Below are 20,680 nucleotides of genomic sequence, written 5' to 3'. Positions count from 1 at the left end.
TTCGGGTTCATTTCATTATGAATATACTATTCAATTGTATATTTCTGTTTGTCCGAAAAATTATTCAACAGATTTCATGCCACTTTCATTTGTGCGCCTTGGAGTTGACTTTTATCAAAATACGCTAGCCTATTATGTGCCAACAGAGTTCACGTACCGTCTAAAAATAGTAATTAAGCTTAAGCAATCTCTTCGTCCTGATTATTTGAAATTTCATTCCGGCGACATCATAGTTGGTGATACGATTGTTGATATACTATGTTCTTTCCAAATCTCTACTGACGATTACCTCCCGACAAGTGTCTATTGGGTCTATTTCAATATGAATATAATATAAAATTGCATATTGAAGTTCTGTACCTCCAAGCTTTCTTTCTGCCATTCATTTTGCTGACGAATGATTTATTCAGAACAATGTTGCATACAGTAACTTGTGGTCGCATATAAGGAACACTAAATCTAAGGAATTATTGTACAAGTCAACAGAATAAATAGCGCATCTGTTAATCTCGAAAGCACATGGAAGGGTTTACGCCAGTCGTGTGATTATCAGCAGCGGTTCCATGGTAAATTTTACGATCCATACAACTGTCGAGCTGAGTCTTAGCCTTCGACAACGTCAAGTGGTGGAATGGCAACTGTTAGCGGCCTATTCCGACAGGCTGCTAGAGGATATAGCTTAGAGAAAATTACGATAAATAATTGATCACATGGGAAACGCCACCATTTCAATGGAACCTACTGGTGTAAACCCAGTGGCGTCAGTGGTAGGGTTATCATATTTTGGAATTGGGGAAGGATGACACTTATCAAAATTGAAAATAGCTGATTTTCAAATGTTTACTGGAAATCTAAATGACTAAAAAAAGGTCATCATTCTGACTAGACTCTCTCACTTTGCATCGATACTTCTCTGGTGTCGACTAAGGAAAAAACGTCATTTATTTCAATTTGACTCCTGAAATTCACCTTTTATTATCAGTGTTGACTAAAAAAGGTCATTTTTCAGATTTGACTCCCGCGTAACCCATCGTCTATCTTTTAAGCCAAAATTTGACGTCTTTCATGGTATTTTAGGCTAAAGAGGAGGACGAATTGTCAAAAGGTGGACATTTAGGTAAAGTGCGGACATTTCGTCGAAAAAAAAGACTTATGGTAACCCTATCCAGTGGCGAACCCTTAAGCATTATATATATAAACTACGAATAACAATAAGCACATGGAACAGAGGCATTAAATTTTTTTGGCAATTTCATTACACAAATCAGTCTTTGATATCCAACAAGTCTTTTCAAGTCGACTTTGCCAAAAATCCATTCTTTTCAGGCTGATAAAAGTCCTCGCACATTTCATCGATGAGTTCTTGTAATTCTTTAATATCACGGTCCCGATTTCTAGAGAGAGAGAGAGAGAGTTGTTCAAATTTGATTTCCATGTTTCCGATACAGTAATTCTAATCTACTTTGAAAAATACTGCATAGGCTAACTATAATTCTAATCTAATTTAGATTAGCTGAAAATATCCCAGCTGTGCAACCCTGTCACCCATACATATTTGGATGTAATAATTAATTTCTTCCCTCTGTTGAGCAGAAAAATATAACAAACAAGAAACGAATACAAAAACCAGTAATTATGACAGAGAAACACTTAAATTCCAACAAACATCACCGGTAGATAGAATTGTCAGTTAGAAGCGTTGTGTTACTTCATTATACAATTGAATAATAAATTGATATTGAAATATACCCGAATATGTTTGGCTGACACTCGTCAGGGGTAATCGTATGCAACTAGTAGTGAATTCAAAAGAACATCGTGTTTATCAACAAACAAGGTACAGCGAAATTGTCACTTTCCAGACTGTTATGCTTACTGGTTATCGCCAATGCTTCCGGCCTTCTCCGAGTAATATTTTATTTTCGGTTCAGTCCCGCTGGTCCTGAGCGTCAAGACAACGCCGTTGTCGAAGTAAAAAGTTAACATCTCGCTGGACGAGCTTGTCGGTAGAGTCTGAGACAAAAAAAGACAGTACTTGGTCAGTAACAAAGTACGTCTACTTATTTAGAATACTCAACTAGGTTTTGCCTCCTTGCACTACTTATTCAATTGTTTTTACGCTACTCCTATTTCATAACCTTTTTTTGGCAAAAATTACTTACTTTTTACACTGCTAGTTTTGGTACAACTTTGAATTGCTGTTATAAGTAAAATTGTCATTACGACTTATTTGCAGTGTCATTAGTAGGGCAAGATTTTGCAACTTTATTTTTACAGATTCCGCAAGCTTCGTAAATACTCAGAAGCCGTTTGGTGGAATCTTATATTGCAACTTTTGGCCATTTATTTCATGGAACTTTTTCGATTTTTCATGCAACCAACTTTTCACTGGAAATATTTGGCGCTATATGTAATATACCGCTTGATTATTCCACTGTCGTTTAAATTTGAGGTCCTTTCTGACTTGAGGTACATTCAGGCTAGATCGCCGAAAATTATATTTTCACCGGGTCAATTTTTTTCAGGCCACGGATTTGACTGCAATGAAAACTTGCCCTGGTGATTGGTCATACTGCTTTGTCTTGATTGTTAGCAATATTACAAATACAGATGAAATTTAATTACAGAAATTTATAATACAGCTGAGCTATTTTTATCTCGCGCATTAGACAATTCGGTCAAAATAGTCTGGTGGTTATCTCCAAAACTAGAGAAAATTTGAAGAAAATCCAAAGGCCATATCTGGAATCAGTGCCCTTCAGAACCCATGACAACACTCTCACTTAGCCTGCCGAAAAATATGTGTTGACCCGTCTAATGTGTTGTAGTGTGCTTACCGCAGTTCCGTCAGATCTCCTGCTATCAAATCCCGTAGTCAAGTCTCTGATATGCGCGATCGTGAAACGGCCCAGTTTTTTTGGATATTTTTGACCGCGCTTGGCATCTACAATTTGCTCATCGCCGTCTGTGTAGTTACGTAACCTCCGGAACATATCGGCGGTTCTGGATCGATCGTGTGAAATGTAGTATCCGTTGTTGCTCGTGTGGAAGCCATACCTGTGAAGATTTGTTTATTATCAAGACTGGGCTGGGCATCGATTACCCGAGCGCAGGGTTGTAACCAAGTTACAAGCTTCTGAGTCACAAGTCAATCTCACTTTTATAGTTTTGACTCGAGTCATTTTCAATTCGTCATAGTGTTGTGACTCGAGTCCGAGTCATTGCGTTCACTGTTCAGTTTTGAGTTTAAATCCAGTTCAAACCACATTCTTCAACTCTGCTCGAGTGATTCAAAATGGCTCGCATTCATATTTTAATTTTCCTCGGTCTAACAGTTTCTGGCCAGGACTGATGAACGAAATACCAATAATGTGGTGACTTTACTATTCGAAATCACAATGAAATGTCGGTCTCGAGTCGAGTCATCAAAAAATCGTGACTCGAGTCGGGCTGGAGTCATTACAACACTGCCTGGGTGATTCGATTTTGAATCAAGTATTAGGCTTTGATTCGAGTGTTTGAATATCACTCATTACGACATCGCAACAGAATGAATATGTTAAAATTCAACCATGTACCTTTTACGCGAAAGAATATAATGCCAGTTGCGCATTGCAATAAAGATAATTTGTTATCTTTTCCGATTATACTTATTTCATTGCGTTTCATGACAATGCTGTGGGATGATCATGACTTCACAGACATATCATTTCCAGTAACGTTTGTAGCCCTGTACTAGTTTCATATGCTGCCATACGACCAGTCGAGGTTTAAGACTACTTTACAGTATTGGGATCAAGTCGCTACCTTCGAGTCACGAGTCATTTCGAGTCAATGCACATTTTGACTCGAGTCAAGTCAAGTCAATCGATTTTCGAAGGTGACTCGAGTCAAGTCAAGTCACTCGATTTTTGGAGGTGACTCGAGTCAAGTCAAGTCAAGTCAAGTCACAATTCAAGTCAAGTTGTATTTTGAAAGTATGAGGCAATGCTTACGTCATGGCATTTTGCTAGCTGTCATAGATTCTGAACCGATGAACAAAAATAGAGTGAAATATACGCAAGAAAGCGTTGTATCGCTCACATATACGTAGAAATGCTAATCTACGTAAGTAATTATACATAGCATCAGTTTATAGTTACCAGCTAATATAGAGAATAGAGAAACGAATTGATACGATGCAATACATTACCCATTTACAAATTGATATGATACAATTCGAGCCTGCGCTAATGGTTGATGACTATATAAACTATATTCGAATTCAATTTCCCCAAGACAAGAGGTTTGGTCGAGGTATGAACAGAGAACAGAAATAGAATTTTTGCTGTACAATTACATTACTATACTAGTTTACGACAGCGTAGGCTGTAAGCTTCGATCACTTCGTTTGCGGTCAATTTATTTGTGAGAAAACAATGGAGGCTCAATAAAACGCACGGTTTACACCAATCCGACCATAAGCGAGATACAACGATTTTTACCGACAGCGATTGCTTGATGACTTGAAATTGACTCGAAAAATTTTGCTCCGAGTCACGAGTCAATCCGCATTTCTGAAGCGTCGAGTCAAGTCAAGTCAAGTCATATGAAAAAGGTGACTCGAGTCAAGTCATGACTCGAGTCATCCCAACACTGCTACTTTAACGGTAGATAGCATCGAAACTATAATTCTCGTTGATAAATGAACTACTCATCGTGGCAACGAGCATATAATTTTAGTACTCGAAAAATGATCTCTCATTACTCGAGTCAAGTCAAATCATTATAATTAGTACTCGAGTCAGATTTGAGTACTCAAATCATTGTGCTCTTGATCGTGCAGAAAATTCCACACTGTAGGGCTGTTAAAAAACACTTTTTCTTCAGATTTCACTGGCTATGTGATAAAATTGTTAGGTTGGTGAAAACAACGCTGCACATCAACTTTGGCTTAATTCCAACCAATAGAAGCGATTTTCTTGAGGTGGAAAGTTTTGAATTTATCAATAAAAAACAAAATAAATTTTCGAAATTTTTTCTGTCAACCCCATAAAATTGTTGGGCTATCAATAATGATGATGCATACCAAATTCGGCTCAATTCCGACCACCAGAAGCGAAGTTATTGCAGTAGAAAAATTTCCAATTCCACGATTTTACAATAAATAATCAAGAGTCAGCCACCGTAAATACTACTTTATTCAAATCCAAACTTTTCTACTGCAATAACTTCACTTCTGGTGGTTGGAATTGAGCCAGATTTGGTGAGCATCATCTCGACTAATAGCCTAACAACTTTATGGAGCTGACAGAAAAATTTCGAAAATTTATTTTTTTGTGTTTCAATGATAAATTCAAAATTATATACTGCAAGAATATCGCTTCTACTGTTTGGAATTGAGCCAAAGTTGGTGTGTAGCATTGTTTTCACCAACCTAACAATTTTAAAACATAGCCAGTGAAATCAGAAGGAAAAGTTTTTTTTTTTAACAGTTCTACACACAGACTTGAGTAGCAACGCAGACTGCTTCGACCATTATGACCAACATCGTGATTCAACAGCGTTACTCTGACAGCGTCGATACAAACAAACGAATAGTAATCGCGAGCTTACTTTTCATAAATATTTTCCAACTGTTCGGTCAGTGTCAAATTTTGAGTTCGTAAATACACTGCCGCTTCAGACATCGCACCCAACGCACTGATCCCGTCCTTGTCAAGTACGTTGGTTCCAAACATGTAACCTTGATAAAAAATTATTGTCACTGACGAATTCAATACTAATTCAAATCTAATTCACAAACCAATCGCCTCTTCGAATGCGTACAGAACCGTTTTTCCGTTTTGTATCAGATCGTACGATCGATTGCCCATCCATTTGAACCCGGTCAAAGTGTCCTAGATAATAAAATGTTCTTTTCAATTCTTAACAAGTTGCTGCCGATTCCCCCTGACGAGTGTCAGCCGAAAATATTCATGATTATTGCAACACGAATATACTTTTCAATTGTATATATAAGTCCAGCACCTCCAAGAAGCTCTTCAGAGCCGTTATTATTTTAAAACCCAGTTAATAATATTAAGAATTCGTTGCTTTTACAGCAAGGGAGAGATAATTCTGCACTAACCGACAACGTGGTGGCATGAAATTGCTAATGAAACGCTTACCTCAAAATTGAAGCCTTCTACTTCCGCCATACTCTTCAAAATCATGGACGACACGGTGCTGCACAGCATGTAAACGTCACCGACTTTACTTTTAGAACTGTTTTTCTTTACGTAACAATGCCATGCCCACCATCCAAACAGTGATCCTAAACAATGCAGCAGATTTTCTTTGTATGATGACAGTTTGATTTGAGAAAAGGCCAAATCACAACACAGTATTGATATGACAAAGTTCAAAGCGAAATCAATACATGCACCAGACTTGTACAAAGTACCAACCTAGATAGCTCACTATCAACTTTTTTTGAGTATTTCTAATTCTAGTTGCGGATTTGAGAAGTGAGTAATTCTAGTTCTAGTTGCACATTTCACCGATTGGCACCGGCGGATTTTTCCAAAAAATTTTGCTCCACTTTTCAAAACCAAAGAACACGACCTTAATGGGATGCGAAACCAACCAGTAATATATCGTTGGATTCAGAACGTCAACGCCTAACCAACCAACTAGGCCACGAAGCGACACAAAAGCTATAAAGGCCGTGCCGCATCTCCATCGTCAAAGCAACTCGATGGTGAAAAAGAATACTCATATCTCTCTCTCACTGTACAGCGTTCACCAAAAACTGCAGTCTGACTAATGCTTAAACATGACTTGAGTGAATGAAAAATTGCGACTCGAGTCGAGTCATTACAACCTTGAAAATATCCGAAGATATTCCCCCACCGACAGGAAGTATAGTAATGAATATCACACAAATATACTGCAAGTACGACTCACCGAGTTCATTTCCCGTAAATATTTTCCAACTGCCGTCCTTCTGCTTCTCTGCAATCGCAAGCCTGTCCGCGTCAGGATCGTTAGCCAATATCACCTGACATCCGTTTGAATCCGCGGTCTTCATTGCTAAAGTCTACGGAAGAAATGCATCCCAATCCATTAGACAAGTCTCAAAATATTTGAGCCAGCACGAGTGATTAACTTTTTCATAGCTTAAAGGGGCACTGCACTCTAAAAATGATGTGGTCTCAAATTAAAGTGCAAAACGAAAAAAAAATTTTGGCCGCAGCAATTTTCTTGAGATCGCCCCCGTAATGGAGCTGCAATTTATTGAAATTTCCACAAGAGTTTCACGCTCCAGCAGTCACGCAGAGATCGAACTTTATATAGTTGTCAGCCGGTGTTACGAAGGAAATATGTCGTACACACCAAGGTGGTTTAGATACCGCGTTCAACGAAAGATGTCCAGTCAGGAGATTTATGTCAAAATCGGGCCTAGTGTATTCTATTTCTTTAGGACAGAAATATACCATGTCCTATTCTTATGTATAAAACATATTATAGATTTTTATGTATAAAACATTGTGAGACATGATCTATCTCTGTTCTATTTCGTTATAATTATCAAATTGTCCCAAGTCTAAGTCGCGATATTGATCACATAGGAATAAAGACTATGCAGTCAAGCATTGAGCAAATCAAGGTACTTGTAGGTAGGGATGGTGTGAACGTGAGGTTCACGTTCGCGTTCTGTGTGTGAACCTCGTAAATTTAGAGGTTCGCGTTCACAACAGAACCTTGGTAGGTTCTGCACTGCGAACCTTTTTCATATATTAGAATTTTCACTTCATTTTAAAATCTTTGGTTCATATTTATTGCATTTCAACTCTATGCATGGCGCTGGCAGCATTAGAAATCAACACTAAACGAGCTTGCACCTTGACAATCTCAAAAGTCTTTCTTGCTTGGTTACAAAAATTTGCTCGAAATATCCAGCTTTCCGTTTGTGAATATTTAGTGACTCTCTGCTGTGAGTTTGACCCGCAATCACACAACATCCCTAGCGAAATACGTAGTCAGCGAATGATGCTTATTCAAGCAATCAATGAGATTGATATCGTTTTTGATGCAAAAAAAATCTAACAGGCGTACGGGGTTAATCTTGACTTCATATCTTAACTGTATCCTTGCGATTGAGGTGTTGGCTACTGCTGTATAACATGTTAATGTGGTAGTATCGGCAGCCAGTGTAGAAATCCGTTTACACGCGGCTCAATATCAATGTAGCGATACTCAGACGCTGAATACATTGTCCGGTCTGGCCTAGACCCTCAAGGCGTAAGCTGATATTCCCTGGTAAGTCCTCGTCGAAAGTGTAGGCAAAGCGACAGAAGATATAGATTTATAGGAGTATCATATCCTTCGATTGCCTCAGTTGATACATTTAGCGACGTTTAAAATGCCAAGTACTTCGGCATTGTAGCATGATGTGGCCCGAGTCGTCGCTAGGTACCATGTACATTGTACATTAATATCAATATCAATTCATTAAAAGATAGGGTTGGAATTAGCAAGACGACGTAACGTGACGTCATGAGGTTCACGTTCGTGTTCACACAGAACCTTTCAAAAAGGTTCGCGTTCACACGAACCTGAACCTTTCAGAGGTTCACACCATCCCTACTTGTAGGTATATCTTCAGAGCCTAATTTTCATAACGGAAAAATTACAAGTTGCGAATTCCCCGGTGGCAATGTAATACTCGGAAAATCGCACTAATGCGAGTATATAGTTGTATCAAATTCTGTCAATTCAGGAACATTTGTGCCGAGGCGAACTCATTCATCGTGACATATTATTCTGGACAGCACGATTTCATGTGACAATCAATATTTAGGTGAATGATACGGAAAAGTACACTCAATTCACCGAGTATTGTTATGAGCAAATCGGAAGTCGTATAAAAAGCCAAATACCCTTCATATTGCGCGCACCGGCGCACCATCTCATGTATACAACAACATTAAGATGTCGACGACATTATAAAATGTTCAAAATCTTAACTTGAAGAAACAAATATGCGGTTGCATTACTTGCATATTTTGCATTAGAACCATCTTCACCTCTTTTATAGTCCTGAGAATTATTGAGTTGCCGGATATGTACTGTTTTCATCCGTCTCTGTTGATACTGGTACTTGAAAAGATTTCTACTCAGTGTACTTTTTGCCGCCAACATAACTTATAGTATATAAAACAGGGGTCAGCAACACGTGGCCCGCGAGGTCACATTTTGCGGCCCGCAACCTGGTTCCAGGTTTCGGATGAAAGCTTTCTACATCATTATGAAATGCTGAGATTGCTTTCAGTTTAAAAATATTTCTGCTCAAAATAAGCTATTCTCCTGCGCCTAACATCACTATTCCTCACTAGCTGATACGGCTCCGACAATGGTAATAGCATTCCATGGAGGAAGAATTAGCTAATATGAATAAGGCCATATCGCCTGGCCCTGGACGTACTATGGCCCAGACAGTGCCAAGACCGAGACGCTTGGGAAACGACTTGACGCTTCCCCGCAAGAGAAAGCCTTACGAGAAGATAATTTTCGGGCAAATACCGTGTCTAGATAACCCCGAAATTGATTCTTTAGTCACTGAAAAGTGTTGTCAGGTATCATGCGCAGATCATAGTTTAAAATCAAACAAATGTGATAGTTTTTGTTGTATTTGTATTTCTTATAATAAAATATTATTTCGTTTCTGGTAACTATGCCCGTCGCCCATGTCAAGAAACCACAGCGTTGTACTGACGTTCAGTCATAAAATGCGGTGTTAAACTGTGTGGCCTATTTCTATCTGGATATTGCATTCACGCGGCCCAAGACCTCTACGAAATTTGAAAAGTGGCCCGCGACCCGTTTTGAGTTGGCGACCCATGATCTGGAAGTAAATTCGGACGGCACGCGAGAGCATCAGAGGTGGTCAATAATTCAATAGTTAAATCAATACATATCGAATGTCTCGAGTCATATGTCGAGGTCAAGTCGAGTCACTGAAAAATTGCGACTCGAGTCATCGCAATCCTGATACCAACCGATACCACTTGATCAGGTACAAGGCACACCAAAATAATTCATCTCACCAGAACACCCTTTCCCTCTTCTGGATTGGGATATTTGACCGTGGAGAACTCGGGGTCGGGGTCTTTTTGTTCAGGCACGGCGTGGAACGGCGCCAGTCCGAAAGTTTCAAAAGACTTCTCCGCAAATATCAAACCGACACCATGTACCGGCGTGTAGGTAAACTTCAAGTCCGTTTTTTCGTTCAGATCTCTGAAAGAAACAAAAATATCTCACATATTATACAGAGACAGTCAAAGTAGTAAGCACTCCTGCTGAAGTAGAAGTAACGCCATAAATTTATACTAATTTGTGAATTTATACTAAAAGTATGCAAGTCCTTTCATAAAGTAAATTTAGCCGAGGGTTCTCATACTTCTGGCTGGTGGTACTGTGGTTGTCAACCAGTGTGCCGCATCGCACCAGTGTTCCGATTGGACTGCCCAGGGGTGCCAGGGGTGCGATGTAGTGAATAGATAGGGTGATGTCGAAACGACTGAGCACGGTCTCTCAATCTGGCACCACCTCACCTATTGTTAGTCATTTTACGCATGACTCGAGTTGGGTAGTAGGAAAGTGGATTCTGTAGCGTACTAGTTACTACTGATCAGCAACAACCTCTACACATATCGTATGACAAAACATTTCATTATCAGTGCCGAGTCGAAGGAAAATTACCTACCTATATAACGAGTATTTCTTTGTTTCTTCATAGTACGATTTCATCACCTCCTCGTAGGGGTCAAAACGCAACGGGGAGCTCGCCGCTACATTGGTGTCCCACACTGCATCGCCCCACGGTACCAAATTTTCCATTATGGCATTGGATATGCCTAAAACATCGAAATGTCACAGCAAACATGGCTACCCAGCATTTTCATAATACCGGTAGTGGTAATAATCGTTAATATAATATGTTTTCTCTCAAGGTCACCAAGATATCGTATTTCAGTAGCTGTACTTACTACCAGAGTTGTAACCAGCTTTTTCAAATTAAGTTACAGTAAGAATTACTGAATTTGCAAAAACTTTAGAATATAATTCAATCTCCAAAACTCTAAGGAAATACAACAAAAACCAATTTCAGCTTATATTAAATCAGAGTTGATCGTCATAAGCACGAGGATACCAAATGTCTGCACAACAATCAGCAAGCTTGGCTCGTTACAAGGTGTATAGTTCTCCTGAGTCCTGTAGCATTTTCTCGAAAACCGGAAATTAGATTACTGTTAAAACGAGACATAGGAACATTTCACAAATTAGATTACGGGCTTTTCACCCTAATTAGTCTAAAATCTCGTTGTCCTAGTATGTCAAACGACAATTCTAATGTAAAGTCACACAAAAATAGCACATTGAACCAGACATGGGGTAATCGCGATTAGTAATCGTAATCGATTCAATGATTACAGCATTTTCAAGTAATCGTAATCGCAATCGATTACATTCGAAAAAAATCCAAAGCAATCGTAATCGTAATCGACTACTTCACATATCTAATCGATTTCTTCGTGAAAGAACGATTACTTTTTATTTGTACAATGAATATCACATTTATGATATTTATTCGTGAACAATGAAGAGATATTATACCAGGTTATTGATAGCGCAAGCGGCTGATTGTCAAACGCCACTGCTCATTATTACGCCATAAGTATTAGCTTTGCTCGTCCTTGCGTAAGAAGTATCTACACGTAGTAAATATCAGAGATGAGCATGGATTAGGATTAGGTTTTGAAAAAACAGGATTTGTGAAATTTTGTCGGATTTGGATTGGATTTGGATTAGACATTTTTTTCAGAGCGGATTAGGATTTGGATTGGATTGACCTGTTTTCTGGGAGATTGAAATGTCGTGTGGCGAATGGCGACAAACTTTATTCAGATCAGTTATTAATGTACTTATGGTCACTAAGTTATCTTGAATCAAGTGAATCGTTGGTTGTGAAAGAAAATTTTCGAATCCCTCCATTGCATAAATTAGTATTTTTTCTGAATTTCCAGTTGGAATCGGATTAGGATTGGACATGGACTTGAATATGAGAAAGTTATGGATTAGGATTTGGATTTGGATCTGAAGGTTCGGATTTGGATTGGATTAGGACATAGAAATTTCAAATCCGCTCATCTCTGGTAAATATATATTCGATGTACATTGTTGTGTGATTGTTAGAACAGGGTAAGCCATGCTGTATATCAGTTTATCAATACACTCCAGACGCCACTACCTTGCAGCAATATAATAATCACCACTCTGCCTAGTTTCAAATAGTAACTTATGTATTGATGTTTCGTTATACTTATAGTTAAACGCAGTTTGACCGTTGTTGCTTGGCGAGCAGTAGGCCTATCTATGTAGTATACGATGTATTGTGCGTACACCGGACAAAGATTTGAAGTTTTGTACTCGTCAAATAAAACATTACGATGGTTAAAATCAACAGCTGCGTTCATATATCATAACCGAGCCGTTCTTTGCCGTTTCTCGTAACGGCATAACGGCAGCTTGCAGTATCTGTATTAAGTGGAAGGTAGAATTTTAAGTGCAGTTTATCATATTCTCATATGATTACTTGAAACGGGCGCCAATCGTTATTTCACAATTCTTCACTCGACATTTATACCTGTCGCCATAGTCGTCCGCTTAACACCATGTTAGCGTGGGTGGTAGGTACAATCAGCAGGACCAAAACAGCAATTCGTCCCCCACTCCAAACATTGGTATTGGTAAGGTTGTAATCAAGTCACAATGTTCCGAGTCACAAGTCAATCTCACTTTTATCGTTTTGACTCGAGTCAAGTCGAGTCATTTTCAATTCACTCCCGAGTCAAGTCCTAGTCCAAGTCAGCTGGTATTGGGTCGAGTCCGAGTCATATTTTTTTTACTCAAGTACGAGTCCAAGTCGTTATGTTCACATATCAGTTTTCCGATCAATCCGGTTCAACCCACTTTTTTCAACTCTGCTCGAGTGATATAGAATGGCTCGTATTCATAATATAGTAATTTTCATCAGTTTTCACAGTTTACGGCCCTATTTCCAAGTATCAGGAGTGATAGACGAAATACAAATAATGTAGTAACTTTACTATTCTTCGAAGTTACATGGAATGTCTGTCTTGGCCGTTCTAGTCTCGAGTCATATGACTTGGTTCGAGTCACGCAAAATGACCCGAGTACAAGTCGAGTCAATACAAAAAATGACTCGAGTCAAGTCTAGTCACCAAAAAATCGCTACTCGAGTCGAGTCATGACTCGAGTCATTACAACCCTGGGTATTGGGGCCCCAAGGGGGGGTCAGTTTTCAAGTTGATGACTGAATTTCGTCAATAATATTGGTAATTGCATTATATTGCTATTCATTCAGATTTACCGGTAGAGCTGGGGGCAAGTAATTCATAATTATAGCATCTGGTATGTTGTTATAATTTCATTATTTTACGTTGTTAATGCGCGATCTCTCGTCTTTCATATAATCAAAAGATACTGTAGTAGACTAAAGGAAAAACATTCGCGAGACGCACACACAAATTGTCATGTCTTCATTCCTCTGTGAGTGCCCCGGGTGGCATTTGCATTGTTGGGGCTCAGATTTGAAGGACCGGACTATTCGTCACGCCCACAGAGCGCGGCTACTGACAATGGACGCATACCCAAAGTTTTGGCCAAGGTCATTCTTTGGTAGCACACTTTGTGGAGTTGCATGTAGGCCGAAATTACATACGTCTTTTGGTGTGTCGTGGCGAGGTAATAACCGCCACCGAAATGCCTATTCCTATAAATTATGCATGCATATTTTCTTGAGGAGGAGAGGTATGCATTTCAAAATCAAGCTATTTAGAGACATTAAATCCCGAAGCTCGAAGAAAATTTTCAAGTTAAATAACTCTCTTGAAAATATGTTGATTTATGAAATACTTTTAAGTCCCCTTAGAACTCGCTCCCAGTCCTATTGGGGAGTTTGGGGTGTGGCAGTTACGGACCTGGCAAGAATGCAAATCGTTGGGTGCGACGAATAGTCCTGCATAAAGGTGGGCAATGGGTGCATTATGCCGCAATAAACAAATGACGTATGATTTATAAAGAAAGTTGTTATCTCATTAGACCTTTTCATCGCAAGCCTTCCAATATCTCTTCTGAAATTAGTTCTAAGAAGCAAAACAAATGTAATCGTGAGTAATCGTGATTACTTTTGAAAAGTAATCGTAATCGTAATCGACTACTTACTGATTTGGCTGTAATCGTAATCGTAATCGTAATCGCGGGATTCACAAGTAATCGTAATCGCAATCGATTACATTCGCAAAGTAATCACCCCATGTCTGCATTGAACGCTCTCGTATTCGAGATTTCGTGCTGGCGACGTCCTATTTTGTGCTACGATTGTCGATATACGCTGTTCTTTTCAATTCTCTACTAGTCGCTGACGACTACCCCTGACGAGTGTCAGCCGAAAATATTCGGGTTCATTTCAATATGAATATACTATTCAATTGTATATTGAAGTTCTGTACCTCAGAGAAGCTCTTCAAAGTCACATTAAAAAACAAAAATAAGTAATCGAATAATATATTCATATAGATAGCAACTTGCAGAGAATTGCACCGAATATTGTAGGCTATGACATATGTAACCATCGGGAAAAACTACCTTGGTCATGCGGAGGTATGATTTGCGATCCGTTATCCCAGTATACCTTGTACCCGTTGTCTTGTTTTGGATTGTGTGACGCGGTGACCATGATTCCCGCACAAGTGCTGTACTTTCTCACGCCAAATGGCTGAAAACACATATTGCGTGCGGTTAGACTTGCAATTTCATGAAGTTGTTTGTAGAAAACACACAGCCGACATCATATTTACATCTATCGGTCTAGAAGATTCGGCAAAGAACGCTGACCATGCAGAGTAAACATTGACAAACATATTCAGCTTGAAAATAGTGCCCACTCGGCAATTATAGCGCAGAGCAGGACAAACAGAAAATTTTCAGATGATCTAATTTAGATGGAATTAGAATTATAGCTCCGCATTTTTTTTCAAATTAGATTAGAATTTGAATTATAGCTACACAGGTTTTTCCAAAGTTAAATTAGAATAAGGATTAAAGAATTCGCGAAAAGTTGGCTATTGAATAAGTTCAGTTCATATCAAACCAGAGCTCATCCTCATAATTATGAGAATGGCAAGTGTCTGTACAGCGAACTTGGCTCGTCTCGAACTGTACAGTTCTGTTGTTGTATTTTCAGGGAAACCAGGAATTAGATTAGAATTAGAAAACTTGAAGAATCATTAAACACATTAGATTACCGGCATTTTGCTATAATTAGACAACTAGAATTCAGAGTTGTAATGACTCGACTTGACTCGAGTCAATCTGTGTATTGACTCGACTTCGACTCGAGTCATTGCTCATGACTCGAACCAAGTCATATGACTCGAGACTCAGACGGCCAAGGGCGACATTTCATTGTAATTTCGAAGAATAGTTAAGTAACCACACTATAGGAATTTCTTCTATCGATACTGGTACTTGAAAATGCGACCAGAAAATGCTAAAATTGAAAAAAAATTTATATTATAAGTGCAAACCATTTGATACCACCAAACAGAGTTATGAAAAGTGGGTTAAACAAGACTTCAACTGGAAACTGAGCAGCCAACACAATGACTTGGACTCGGACTCGAGTCATAATACCATGATTCGGACTCGGCCCTCTGCTTGCTGACTTGGGCTCGGACTTGACTCGATGGTGCATTCTAATTGACTCGACTTGACTCGAGTCAAACTACAAAAGTGAGATTGACTTGTGACTCGAAGCCTAGAGACTTGGTTACAACCCTGCTAGAATTATATAGTTGAATAAATCTGTTATAGGGTAAGTGAGAAAGTCTGACAGGTGATGTACCGTCATTTAGAAATTATCTGAGGACGGGCAGTGACCAAGTACCACTATCCAAATAAGTAGAAGCAAAAACAAGTACGGGCAGATTTTGTAAAAAAAAAACGATCAAACACTTACCACGAATGGTGTAGGCACAATGCTGCTGTAGAGGTAACATTTGATTCCACAGTGAATAAAAACAGCGGCTGCGAGATGGGCGAACCTGAATGGAAATGGTGGTGCTGTAAGAAATTTGAGGCAAATGCCACTCAAGTTCTATACTATGAGGGATGATTTAATCAAAATACAGATATTGTACAATCATGGATTTATAATCACCCGGAAATTGCTTTTGATATTACCCTATGAGGGTTGATATTGCGGTGATAACAATGTAGTTTTAGTCTCAAACATGGTGGGTTGTGTCTCAAAATGCAATACAACACTCTGCCTTAGAGAATGGGCAGGAAATTTTCATTAACGTGTGCATGGTTGCTGTTAGCATCAGAAATCACAAAAATCTGCACACAGTTTCAAGCTAACAGATATTTTCCCGTAGCAGAAAACCTAACCCCGGCAGCTAAACCACACTCTAAATCAGTGGTTCCCAACGTGGGCGATATCGCCCCCCAGGGGGCGATTTGGCGATCTAGGGGGGCGAAAATGACGAAGGGGGCGATAGGGGGGCGAAAATGGACAAAGGGGGCGACGGGGGGCGAAAATAGCGAAGGGGGCGATAGGGGGGCGATGACGCGTCAAAACGGCTGACCTTTTTTTTTTTTTTTTTTTTTTTTTTTTAGTCATCCATCTAGCAATTCGGAGAGAAAAAAACGTTATTTTCAGCTCTGAGCGGAGAAAGATGACCTTTTTTTTTTTTTTTTTTTAGTCAACCCGCCGGTGATTACAGTCTGTATGCCCAATTATCGGTGCACAAAATTTGGGGGGCGATGATCGGTGTTGACCTTGAAAAGGGGGCGATGGGTCGAAAAAGGTTGGGAACCACTGCTCTAAATAGAACAGTAGCTGTCACTCATTTGAGATGAATCAGACAGCAAGTATGCTTATTTCAGGGGAGGGGTATTTTCAAATAAAAACACTTAAACATAATTAGATGCTCATCGAGTGAGGCTGAAGCAGTAATTCTGTCATAATGTGTTTTTCTTGAGGAAGTGTGTATCTTTTATAAAGAGGAGATAACGTCAAAACTTTCTAAATTGTAGGGTCTTTTACCTGTTTGAATAAACATGTTAAAAGTGACAAAAATGAGGATATTATGAATATCAGGACTTCGATATCACCCGAGAGTTGTAGAAAAGTGTGCTGAACATGACTTGAACTCGAGACTGAACAGTGGAAACCATGACTTGAACTCCGACTCTTGTCTCAACACTGAGTCGGACTCAAACCGTTGCTCTCGAGCAGAGTTGAAAAAAGGGAGTCAAACCGAATTGAACTGAAAACAGTGAACATAATGACTTGGACTCGGACTCGAGTCAAAACACTACAACTCGGAATGACACTCTACTGGCTGACTTGGACTCGGTGATGAATAAAAAACGACTCGTCTCGACTTGACTCGAGTGGAAACTATAAAAAGTGAGATTGACTTGCGACTAGGAACCTTTTGAGTGATCATTTAGCGAAATGTTTTAAATCAACATACATTTTACTGTTGTGTCGAGCATCATAGCCTATGATCACTCCTCTGTTGGAGATATCATCAGGAAACTGCTGCTGCAAGTACTTAGCGAAGCCCTGAAGTAATATTTTGATCAGATGATAAAGCTGGTATGTTGAAAAATATTCGATGCGGCGTACCTGTGTCGTCTGTATAATTGTCAAATCATTCATCATCGAGAATCCGGCCCCCATTTCTGCACGAAGCCCTGAACATAAAAAGTATCTTTTGATAATATGATATGAGGCCTTTCATCTATAAGAAAATACGCCAGAGGTGATCATAGTAGCCATCATCAACACTCAAGTAGAAGTAGAATAAATCTCTACTCAAGTACAAGTACCAACTTCCAAGCAAGTAGAAATGTATGCTTTCTAGGGCTATAGTGTTGCCTTGGTCGCAAATATTTATTGATATTTTAACAATCAAGACCGATCACCAATTATGAAGTCTAGGAAAGGAAAGGACGTTGTATATTTTTGTCCTTGATGTTTTGCGGCACATACACCGACTCATGATACACACACACAATATGTGCATATCAGCATATGCATACCATGAGTGCATGATGTGCGTATGCCGCTGGAAGAAGGTGAAGATATAGCCTTGTAAGGCTTTTCAAGTCTTGCACCGCCCTATCCCGGAAATGCTGAGCGACAAGCGTGAAAGTCATGGATACAAGTGTTACTAATTATAGGTCTTTGGTCCCACCCGGCCAGGGATTGAACCCACGACCTACCAATCAAGATAGCCGAACGCTTCACCATTTTATCTGTCAAGTTTCTGTGGTCAAAAGGCAACAAATACAAACTAGCTGCCATCAAGTCACAAGACAATTCACTAAGAATAAATTACCGGCTGTGCCAAACTCCATTCTTTTCCCAAGACGCTTCGACAATTGGCCATTGTCCTTTGTCTGCATTAGGTTCTCGATCACTTTTCTGGTGTCTGGGTTCTGAACAGTGAAATTGACGTTAGTTTTTGACAATATACCCCAAAAACTAAAACAGATAATTCCGTCGCGTTAGAATCAAAGTACCTTATGTCTGTTTTTCAAATTTGGAGATCCATTTCTCAAATTTATAGAAAATCAAGTTTTTGTGAAATTTTCATTTTTTCAGTCATATTTTGGCCATGATTATGTTTATCACATTGCTTCAAAGTCAATCATGGCCATGATATGGCCAAAAGAAAATGAAACTTTACATAAAACGTGTAAAATGGAGCTAAGCAATACTTTGAATCCACAGCAGGGTTGTAACCAAGTCATAAGGCTCCGAGTCACAAGCCAATCTCACTTATATAGTTTGGACTCGAGTCAAGTCGAGTCATTTTCAATTCACCACCGAGTCAAGTCCGAGTCCAAGTCATCAAGCAGAGGTTCGAGTCCGAGTCATAGTATTATGACTCGAGTCCGAGTCCAAGTCATTGTGTTGACTGCTCAGTTTCCAGTTAAAGTCTTGCTAAACCCACTTTTATAACTCTGTTTGGTGATACCAAATGATTCGCATTATAAGATACCAATTTTCCTCACTTTTAGCATAGTTTCTGGTCGCATTTTCAAGTACTAGTACCAATAGACGAAGTACTAATAGAGTGGTTACGTTACTATTCTTCGAAATTACAATGAAATGTCGGTCTCGGCCGTCTAAGTCTCTAGTCATATGACTTGGTTCGAGTCATACCCGGCATACGCACACAGATTGACTCGAGTCGAGTCGAGTCGAGTCATTTCTGTATTTTGAGAAAATGACTCGAGTCAAGTTGAGTCATCAGAAAATCGTGACTCGAGTCGGACATCCCTGATCCACAGCGACGATTTCTGTAAGTTTTCCTTCAAACCGTACTCACTTTATCCCAATCAAGCCAGTTTTGACAGTTTTCTTGAATATTAGCTTCGGTAGATGCCATCGTAACTGATCTACGCTACCCTTGTCCAGAGAAAATAGGAGCACCTGAATCTACTACAACCACCCAAATCTCAAAACTAACTCGGCTCAACTTCGGGTTGTTTTGCTGCCAACGAAACATTTTGTGCAGTCAAGCGTATCCTTAGGATTGCCGCAGGTTATCAAAATGGTGCAGTGAGTGCAATAATGGCTGTTAATGACATTAATTTTGTTTACCGTGGTATCTAGTTTCTTGGGATAATCACAGTTCGGATGTTTCATCAAATACTGGATCATCTTCACTTGTGGCCGTGTACCACGCGACTGATGCTAATGCTGATCAGTGCTAGCCAATGATATGATATGTTTGCTAAACTGCTAAAACAGTTTCTCAAGATGCTGCCATCTTGCGACTTTCAAAATTTTATTACGTTAGTATAATTTACTAACTTACGGAGATTAGTAATACATAGTTAATTTGTTACAAATTCGCTGTCTTTCATCTCATAATACACCACAAAGATGTTACAAGAGGCATGGAGTCGAAACAACTATATGAAGTCCTCATCTCGGCTATAGTAATAATGAAATGGAATGAGAAAGAGGTAAGCGGACTCCAGGAGAATGTAAAATCGAATTCCCTGTTGACACTCGTATGCAAAACAGTAGATCATAGAGTACATAGACCTGTTGTGAACTTGTAGAACGGAACGTGAAATTTCATTCCATCATTCATGGATTCATATACGAGTGTACGACTGTACGTACGTACGTGAATGAAGAAGTGGAACTCATCTCGTATCGCGTGCCAAGGGCTGTCGAACTGCAACATCAGAAGATTCGTCTTCAGTATTCATATGCAAGAAAGCATATAGGGCCTACAATGAAGTTTGATGTACGCGTCAATTAGTTGGTATAATTGTGACAATGAATAGGCCTACTTCACATCACATGATGAAAGTAGGCCTACTCATGAGTTAGTGATATAATAGGCCTAGCAAATTACAATTAAACTCACAAGGTATTATATTGATGGTAGTGCCTTTACTACTTCAAGTCGTTTCGCCACCTTCCTGTCGTTCATTGTATCGCAGTCATGTGCTGCTCTGAAATGATGATATTTTACGAATAAACTTGAACCGATCAATGATCATAGTATATCAATGATATAGATTGAAAACAAGA

General features: G+C 39.3%; 1 protein-coding gene across 1 annotated transcript; it reads right to left on the bottom strand.

The window, feature by feature from the left end:
* Positions 1-385: 385 nt before the first annotated feature.
* LOC145442423 (phosphopentomutase-like) lies at positions 386-19,617 on the bottom strand. The gene is made up of 15 exons (XM_080320329.1): positions 19,458-19,617; positions 18,462-18,561; positions 17,747-17,814; positions 17,592-17,683; positions 16,067-16,151; positions 14,695-14,824; positions 10,730-10,880; positions 10,071-10,260; positions 6,928-7,060; positions 6,150-6,295; positions 5,786-5,879; positions 5,596-5,725; positions 2,838-3,057; positions 1,877-2,013; positions 386-1,394 (listed from the first exon to the last, which is right to left on the bottom strand). Exons 1-15 carry the CDS (start codon positions 19,515-19,517, stop codon positions 1,292-1,294), a joined length of 1,839 nt encoding a protein of 612 aa, XP_080176455.1. The 5' UTR covers positions 19,518-19,617; the 3' UTR covers positions 386-1,291.
* Between the last annotated feature and the right edge of the window lie 1,063 nt (positions 19,618-20,680).

The sequence above is a fragment of the Botryllus schlosseri genome, chromosome 7 (genome assembly GCF_051294905.1).
Source record: "Botryllus schlosseri isolate E-star chromosome 7, Bs_hap1, whole genome shotgun sequence".
Classification (NCBI taxonomy): domain Eukaryota; kingdom Metazoa; phylum Chordata; class Ascidiacea; order Stolidobranchia; family Styelidae; genus Botryllus; species Botryllus schlosseri.
The sequence above is the reverse complement of the archived record's forward strand: the minus strand, read 5'-3'. Positions and strand labels throughout refer to the sequence as shown.

Bases quoted from the DNA above. Each gene is read 5' to 3' on its own strand.
- LOC145442423 (XM_080320329.1), bottom strand. From the start codon at position 19,517: ATGGCATCTACCGAAGCTAATATTCAAGAAAACTGTCAAAACTGGCTT. The intron at 17,815-18,461 runs GTAATTTATTCT...TTTTATGTTCAG, and splicing joins AATGGAGTTTGGCACAGCCG to GGCTTCGTGCAGAAATGGGG. The intron at 10,881-14,694 runs GTAGTTTTTCCC...TCGATGTTTTAG, and splicing joins CATACCTCCGCATGACCAAG to GCATATCCAATGCCATAATG.